The 9,312-nt window shown below is 40.2% G+C and overlaps 1 protein-coding gene across 1 annotated transcript; it reads right to left on the reverse strand.

Annotated features, from left to right (window-relative positions):
- Positions 1-3,660: 3,660 nt before the first annotated feature.
- LOC132890421 (uncharacterized) lies at positions 3,661-9,312 on the reverse strand. The gene is made up of 6 exons (XM_060927242.1): positions 9,234-9,312; positions 8,629-8,970; positions 6,853-7,188; positions 4,594-4,707; positions 4,153-4,196; positions 3,661-4,033 (listed from the first exon to the last, which is right to left on the reverse strand). Exons 1-6 carry the CDS (start codon positions 9,304-9,306, stop codon positions 3,902-3,904), a joined length of 1,041 nt encoding a protein of 346 aa, XP_060783225.1. The 5' UTR covers positions 9,307-9,312; the 3' UTR covers positions 3,661-3,901.

Here is a 9,312-nt window from a genome sequence, read left to right on the forward strand (position 1 = left end):
GTCTGTCCATAACAACCACCATTTTCAAGCATTAGGTTGTTCATAAGTACACTGGGTACAAGAGCACTCGAGATTTTAGGTCAATGATTGATTTTGTCATCATATCATTAGACGTGCAGCAGTATGTCTTGGACACTTGGGAGAAGAGAGGAGTTGAGCTGTCAACTGATCCCCTGGGAGTGAGTTGGATCAGTTGGCAAGGAAAGCTACTGGACAGACCTGGCAAACCCAAACATCTAGTGCAGGTTGTCCTGGGAACATTTAGCATTGCTCCTTGTCAAAGAGATCTTCAACTTGTACCTTCAGCAGAACTTCTCCTGCATTCTGAAAGAGGCTGGGGACATTGAGTCCAAATGGACCATGTTCCATATCTCCACTGCTGAAGTGGCTGTATGAAATTGTGTTAGCAAAGCTATTGGTGCCAGTCATTGTGGCAAACCCTGAACCCAGTGGTTCAGACATGTTCAAACATCTCATCTTATTATCTCTAGCCACTTTATCCTGTTATAGAGGGTCACAGACAAGCTGGAGCCTATCCCAGCTGACTATGGGCAAAAGGCGGGGTACACCCTGTACAAGTCGCCAGGTCATCACAGGGCTGACACATAGACACAGACAACCATTCACACTCACATTCACACCTATGGTCAATTTAGAGTCACCAGTTAACCTAACCTGCATGTCTTTGGACTGTGGGGGAAACCGGAGCACCCAGAGGAAACCCACGCAGAGAACATGCAAACTCCGCACAGAAAGGCCCTCACCAGCCACGGGGCTCAAACCCGGACCTTCTTGCTGTGAGGCGACGGCGCTAACTACTACACCACCATACCGCCCCATGTTCAAGCATATTAACACAAACATGCATTAATATCCCGGTAACCACACATTCCCTGCATCTGGAAGATTTGCATGTGTAAGCAGATTGAAATTTTTATTGAAATATCAAGGTGTTCTTATTAAACCAGAGACCTTCAAAATTTGTGACTCAGAGACATATTCCAGATGAGCACACATCATGTAGACATCCCAGAGATGGACATGTATGTTTGCTTACAGTCATACCAATACACATTTAAATACTAATGTCATGATAAATTCATCTCAGCTCATTATCTGTAGCCGCTTTATCCTGTTCTACAGGGTTGCAGGCAAGCGGGAGCCTATCCCAGCTGATTACGGGTGAAAGGAGGGGTACACCCTGGACAAGTCGCCAGGTGATCACAGGGCATCATGATAAATTCCCATCTCATCTCATTATCTCTAGCCGCTTCATCCTTCTACAGGGTCGCAGGCAAGCTGGAGCCTATCCCAGCTGACTACGGGCGAAAGGCGGGGTACACCCTGGACAAGTCGCCAGGTCATCACAGGGCTGACACATAGACACAGACAACCATTCACACTCACGCCTATGGTCAATTTAGAGTCAGAAGTTAACCTAACCTGCATGTCTTTGGACTGTGGGGGAAACCGGAGCACCCGGAGGAAACCCACGCGGACACGGGGAGAACATGCAAACTCCACACAGAAAGGCCCTCGCCGGCCCCGGGGCTCGAACCCTGGACCTTCTTGCTGTGAGGCGACAGCGCTAACCACTACACCACCATGCCGCCCTCATGATAAATTATTTTATGATATATAAAATCCATTGTAAAAGAGTCCAGGTGCTAAACTGGACTGCCTGCAGCCCAGACCTGTCTCCCATTGAGGATATTTGGCACATTATGAAGAGCAAAATATAAGAAAGGGAACCCCAATCTGCTTAGCAACAGAAATTGTTTATCAGGCAAGAATGGGAGAACATTTCACTGCAATTGGTCTCCTCAACTCCAAAACATTTCCAGAGTGTTGTTAAAAGTAGAGGTGATGAAAACCATTGGTGCTAAAGAAGGCAGCTGGACTTGCTTGAAATTCTTGAAGATGTTTCACCTCTCATCCAAAGGGCTTCTTCAGTTCTGTATGACTAGTGGGGAGTTCCAGGTATTGTATTTATCCTCTAGTGGATGAAAAGCAACCCTAAGGAGACTCGTTGAGGTCGCATGGGTCGTTGAGTCATCCTGTAGGTGTAGGTCACTGGGTGCCAGGTGTGAACAGTGTCAGCAGCCTAGAGAGTCATTAGGGTAGTCTGTGGGTCATTGGCTCTCTCTATCATCATGTGCGTCATTGAAGTCATCTGAGTTTTGGTGTGGATGTGTATTCAGTTTTCTGGGAATTGTGCCAAGGACTGCATTGTAGGTGGCTGATAAATGGTGTCTCAGACCACCTCATTTGTTCAGTGATGTTTCAAAAGATGTTTCAAAAAAGTTGGGACAGGGGTATGTTTACCACTGTGATGCATCACCTCCATGTCTGTGAAGGTTCCCAGTCATCCAGGTCATGGTAAACTGTTGGTGCTAAAGAAGGCAACTGTACTTGCTTGAAATTCTTGAAGACATTTCACCTCACACTCTAAAGACATCTTCAGTTCTGTCTGACCAGTTCTATCACTGAACAGAGGAGGTGGTCTGAGACACCACTTATCAGCCACCTACAGTGCAGTCCTTGACACATTTCCCTTAAAACTGAATACACATCCACCCCAAAACTCAGCTGACTTCAATGATTCACATGATGGCAGAGAGAGCCAACGACCCACAGATCACCCTAAGAACTCTCTAGGCTGCTAACACCATTCACACCCGGTCTCCAGTAACCTACCTTCAACATGACTCAACAGCCCAGGTGACCTCAATGACTCTCCTTAGGGTTGCTTTTCATTCACTAGAGGATAAATACCTGGAACTCCCCACTAATCAGACAGAACTGAAAAAGCCTTTTGGACGAGAGGTGAAATGTCTTCAAGAATTTCAAGCAAGTCCAGTGCTTTCTTTAGCACCAATGGTTTACTGTGACTTGGATGATGGAGAACCTTCACAGACATAGAAGTGATGCATCACAGTGGTAAACATACCCCTGTCCCAATATTTTTTGAAACGTGTTATTGGCATCAAATTCAAAATTCCTTACTTTTTAAAGTTCATGTTTTAGCCATCATCATCATGATTGATGCTGATTATTTATAGGGGTGGAACTCTTGTACAAGCCCTTCGGGCTTCATTCCGTCCTTGCACGATTGTTCTTATGAGTGCTAAATAAATAAACCTAAACCTAAAATTAGCATTTTGATTTTCAAAAAACAGTACAATTAAAAATATATGTATGTATAATGTGTGCATTTTATGTCAGTCTCACTCCACCCATTTTCCAGTATGTCACAAAGTGAAATAATTGCATATACTCAGAAAGGTCAGCGAAAAAAAAAAAGGGTTGAAATGCAATCAACTTGAACTTCAACTTGAACACAATGGAGGTGTGATGCTCTCCAAATAGGAAAACAATGGCAAAGTGAGTGCTGAAAGATTCTTTTAGTCTTCTTCACATTGATGGAAAGGTTCAAGTTAAGTGATATTTAGATTCAACAGCACTGGCAGTAATGAAGCCTGGTTGTGTGTCATGGAACTGAACCCAGTTATTAATTAAACTTCATAGATTGTGAAACATTGGGGTGGGATTAGGATTTGGATAATGTTTTTCCTTTGGAAAATGAAATATTTTTGTTTTTAATGTGTTTTGTGTTTATTCAGGTTGCATTTGTTTTATTTTTGATTTATTTTGGTGATATGAAACAGTGAAGTGTGACAATTACACAAAAACAGAAGAAAGGGGGTAAATGCTTTCTCATGTCACTCCGAGACAGAACCAGTGTCCCAGTGTTTCAGTAATTTTGAAATTTCTTGATGATTCAGCTTTCAGCTTAAATTCAGTTTGAACAATTATTAATCATTCACAAAAACATATATCTACAGTCAAAATGAAACCTGATAACAGAATTAATAACATTGAATCAGATCAGAGATCAAATCTAAGTTACAGAATTATGTTGTACATCAGTATATATAGTATCTTGAGGTTGTTGTTTCTTTACTCTTCCTCTTTTGGCTCTCCTCTCACTGAAATGTAAGGCAGCGTAATTCAGCTCCACAGTGTCACAGTCCTGGAGGGATATGAGATTATTAGACTTTAGAATTATTCCACTTTTAATGCAAAAATGTGAAACTAATTACTTGTCTGTCTGCAGCATCATGTACGTATTCACATATCCTGAATATTTACCTGATTGAGGGTCTTGTCTGTCACAGAACCGTGTTTTAATCTCACTGTCGAGAAGAAAATGCAACACCAGTTTATCGCTGATAGATAACAGGAACTAACTTGTTTTGTGGATGTTCCACAGCATTTAATGTAACTATAATAAAGGAATAAAAAGTACAAAAAGTTGTTTTTATCAGTGAAAAAGGTAAATGTTGCAAATTGCTGTAGTATTAGAGGAATAAAACACTCAGGACACGATATTAGTGGGAAAACGTTGGGGCGATACCATGAACTCTGCTTTGTACGAGATATGTATGTTTAATAAACAGGAACTTGGTGTTTAAGATAACAATATAATAACTAATAAACTGGAGACTCATTGTATATAATGGAAATAATATAATTTTAAAATAACTTTAGAATTGTATAATAAGTTTAAGAAAATCTATAATGCAGACTCACCTCTGTTTCTTCCTTTACAGGTTATGATAAAGATCAAAGCAAAGTTCACAACCACACACACTCCCAAAGCTCCAGCGAGACAGATCACTACAGGATCCACGGCAGATTTCTCTGCTACACAGGAAATATCACAGGATTAAATATTGGCTCAGTATTTACTTCGATGCTAAACAAACTAATTTCTTCAGATAATTGAAAATGAGAGAGAATAATAATTTAAGATGTAGGTTTTGTTAAAAATTGAAATATCTGGAATGAAAAAACATCGAGAGGAATCAGCTGAGGCGGCTCGGGCATCTCTTTCGGATGTCTCCCTGGGGAGGTGTTCCAAGCATGTCCCCCCGGGAGGAGGCCCTGGGGAAGACCCAGGACACGCTGGAGGGACTATGTCTCTCGGCTGGCCTGGGAACACCTCGGTATTCTTCCTGAGGAGCTGGCCGAGGTGTCTGGGGAAAGGGAAGTTTGGGCTTCCATGCTCAGATTGCTGCCTCCGCGACCCGGTCCCGGATAAGCGGAAGAAGACGAGAGGAGACGAGAAAACATTGTGCCAAGTCTTATCGGATGGCCGGATACAAGTACATAGACATACAACCCCGATTCCAAAAAAAGTTGGGACAAATTACAAATTGTAAATAAGAACGGAATGCAATAATTTACAAATCTCAAAAACTGATATTGTATTCACAATAGAACACAGACAACATATAAAATGTCAAAAGTGAGACATTTTGAAATTTCATGCCAAATATTGGCTCATTTGAAATTTCATGACAGCAACACATCTCAAAAAAGTTGGGACAGGGGCAATAAGAGGCTGGAAAAGTTAAAGGTACAAAAAAGGAACAGCTGGAGGACCAAATTGCAACTCATTAGGTCAATTGGCAATAGGTCATTAACATGACTGGGTATAAAAAGAGCATCTTGGAGTGGCAGTGGCTCTGAGAAGTGAAAATGGGAAGAGGATCACCAATCCCCCTAATTCTGCACCGACAAATAGTGGAGCAATATCAGAAAGGAGTTCGACAGTGTAAAATTGCAAAGAGTTTGAACATATCATCATCTACAGTGCATAATATCATCAAAAGATTCAGAGAATCTGGAAGAATCTCTGTGCGTAAGGGTCAAGGCCGGAAAACCATACTGGGTGCCCGTGATCTTCGGGCCCTTAGACGGCACTGCATCACATACAGGCATGCTTCTGTATTGGAAATCACAAAATGGGCTCAGGAATATTTCCAGAGAACATTATCTGTGAACACAATTCACCGTGCCATCCGCCGTTGCCAGCTAAAACTCTATAGTTCAAAGAAGATGCCATATCTAAACACGATCCAGAAGCGCTGACGTCTTCTCTGGGCCAAGGCTCATTCAAAATGGACTGTGGCAAAGTGGAAAACTGTTCTGTGGTCAGACGAATCAAAATTTGAAGTTCTTTATGGAAATCAGGGACGCCGTGTCATTCGGACTAAAGAGGAGAAGGACGACCCAAGTTGTTATCAGTGCTCAGTTCAGAAGTCTGCATCTCTGATGGTATGGGGTTGCATTAGTGCATGTGGCATGGGCAGCTTACACATCCTGAAAGACACCATCAATTCTGAAAGGTATATCCAGGTTCTAGAGCAACATATGCTCCCATCCAGACGACGTCTCTTTCAGGGAAGACCTTGCATTTTCCAACATGACAATGCCAAACCACATACTGCATCAATTACAGCATCATGGCTGCGTAGAAGAAGGGTCCGGGTACTGAACTGGCCAGCCTGCAGTCCAGATCTTTCACCCATAGAAAACATTTGGCGCATCATAAAACGGAAGATATGACAAAAAAGACCTAAGACAGTTGAGCAACTAGAATCCTACATTAGACAAGAATGGGTTAACATTCCTATCCCTAAACTTGAGCAACTTGTCTCCTCAGTCCCAAGATGTTTACAGACTGTTGTAAAGAGAAAGGGGATGTCTCACAGTGGTAAACATGGCCTTGTCCCAACTTTTTTGAGATGTGTTGTCATCATGAAATTTAAAATCAACTAATTTTTCGCTTTAAATGATACATTTTCTCAGTTTAAACATTTGATATGTCATCTATGCTCTATTCTGAATAAAATATGGAATTTTTAAACTTCCACATCATTGCATTCCATTTTAATTTACAATTTGTACTTTGTCCCAACTTTTTGGAATAAGGGTTGTATATTAGATAGACAAATAATTATAATGCACTCTGGCATATCACTAAAACATGACGTGTGTTCTTACCCAAATGTACTCGAGTCCCGTTCCCAAAAATGATCTTCCCACACACGGCCACAGCGCAGTAGTAAGTTCCAGTATCATTGATGCTGAGGATGTTCTTGGAGAAGTCGTACACACAGGTGTGTGTAGAAGAGCCGCTCTCACACTGACGGCTGCTGTTGTGATGAGTGTAAATGATTTGAGGATGGGATTGTGGTGAAGCAGCTCTGAACCAGAGCACTTGGTGTTCTGCTGCTCTGCTCTCAGAGAGAACCGAGCACTGCAGAGTCACTGACGCTCCTGCAGGAACCGAGTCCAACACGCCGCTCTGGATCACTGACACTTTTACATCTCCATCACCTGTTCAGTGTGATAGAGATGGAGTGAGAGCTGAGTGTAATGTAATGTGCAGTCCAGAAAGCACCTGTTCTCAGTTACAGCATTTTATACCACAGTTGATCAGTCAGAATGCTTTGATTAATTTTCTATAACAGCAGCTCTGACAGTAGTGCAGCTGCAAATCACTGGATTATACAGGAGTAAGAAATTTTTTCTCATGCATGATCATTTTCGAGTTAAAAAAAGCTTTAAGATTTCAAATTTCGTAAAGTCTTCAGGATAGAGGAGTTTACATACTCTGGGTTCTCTTTGACATGAAAGGCAGCTGTTTTTTTTTTGTCTTATTAACTTCTCCAGAGGGGTGAAAGAGAGGTGGGTGAGGGAACGGCTGTTTATCGATGATAAAACATACTGTAATTGAGAACAAAAGTTAACTTGTTTTGAAGATTTTTGGACATAAAACTCTCCATGTCTGACATCATCACACCAACAGGTCATTGATTTTCCTATTAGAGCATGGCACAATGTTTTTATCGTTCATTTATTTCAACCATGAAGCAAAAAAATAAATAAATAACACAAATACAACCATATAACGATCTGTAATGAGAGACACTAACTTTGGTGGAAGAAATGAATCTAACATGGCACTGTTTACAATGCAAATACAGTAGCAGTCAAAAGTTTGTACACCCTTAGTCTACTCATTCATAGTTGTTTTTTTTTTTTTCTACTTTGTCAAACAACACTGGAGACATCAAAACTATCAAATTACAGCTGGAACATATGGAATTATGTGGTAAACAAAAAAGTGTTTAAAAAACAAAATTTGATATTTTAGATTCTTCAAATTATCCAGAGTTTACCTTGATGACACTTTGCACGCTCTTGGCGATATCTTAACCAGCTTCATGAGGTGGAACGTTTTTCAGTTACCAGATGAGTTTCTTGCTTTCTCAATGTGTTTGAGATCAAACAGTTAATAATAAATAATAAAAATGCAGTAAATAGCCCTATTCCACTCCACAACTGGTGTGTAATCCATATTATGTCAAGAACTGAACAAAGAAGTGAAGAGAAATGACATCCATCATGACTTTAAGACACGAAATGACTTTTAATGAATTAAAGTAAAGAACAAACCTTGAATTAGAAGGTGTGTCCAAACTTTTGACTGATACTGTATATAGTTTCACTGTGCGATGAATTAAATAGAGAGTTCATTGGTACACATACTGGATGTTGAAATTTGACACTATGTTTTCAACAGGTTAGAAAATGTTATGTCATAAAAATGGAGAATACATAAACATAAAATTTCTCATCTCGTACAACATTTAATTACTTACAGTCCAGTGATCATTAATGAAACAGGGGAAAAGATTCGGTGAGATCAAATTGGCTTAAAATGTATGCCTTTTTTATTATTTATTTGGTTTCAAAATAAATTAAAATTCTTACCTTTCACTGATAAAAAAGTTCCATTTCCAAACCTTGTTAAAAAATTTTTAAGTCCACAGTAATACATGGCTTCATCTGATACTTCCACTTTGGCAATTTTCAAATGGCAGCTCATTTTTTCTTTCTCGATACTGAATCTCGGTGACTTGAACTCATCTTCATAACTGGGTTCATGGATTAATGTGAGCATTACACGAGGCTCATGTCCTACTTTTTGCTTGTACCAAACAAAGGGTTGACTTGGATCATCTTTTAGGCTAAAGCAGTGTAGAGTCACGGTATCACCAACATCAGCAGTAATCATTGAGTTTGGTTGATTGATGCCATTTTCCTGTGCAGAAACTGTTGGGAGGAGAAAAAAAAACATGCATAAATGTACCAAAGGTTTATATTCTGTATGATACACAGGGGTAATAATAAAATGTTGCAAAATTATTCTAGCAAGAATGTTTTCTAGCAAGAAATAATAACCAAATAAACTGGCAGTTCAGTATATAATCCTATAAAACAGCCTGAACAATGATTTATTTACATTGTTATTATATTTGCATCAGTAATCCTCATTACAGTAACCTGCATTTGATCAGAAAACCATCCACACTTACCAATTTTATTAAAAAGCACCACTGTAATCCACACCCATGTCATCATCTTCAGTCTGAGCTCTGTGTACAACATGTCTCC

Source organism: Neoarius graeffei, chromosome 8, assembly GCF_027579695.1.
Source record: "Neoarius graeffei isolate fNeoGra1 chromosome 8, fNeoGra1.pri, whole genome shotgun sequence".
Classification (NCBI taxonomy): Eukaryota; Metazoa; Chordata; class Actinopteri; order Siluriformes; family Ariidae; genus Neoarius; species Neoarius graeffei.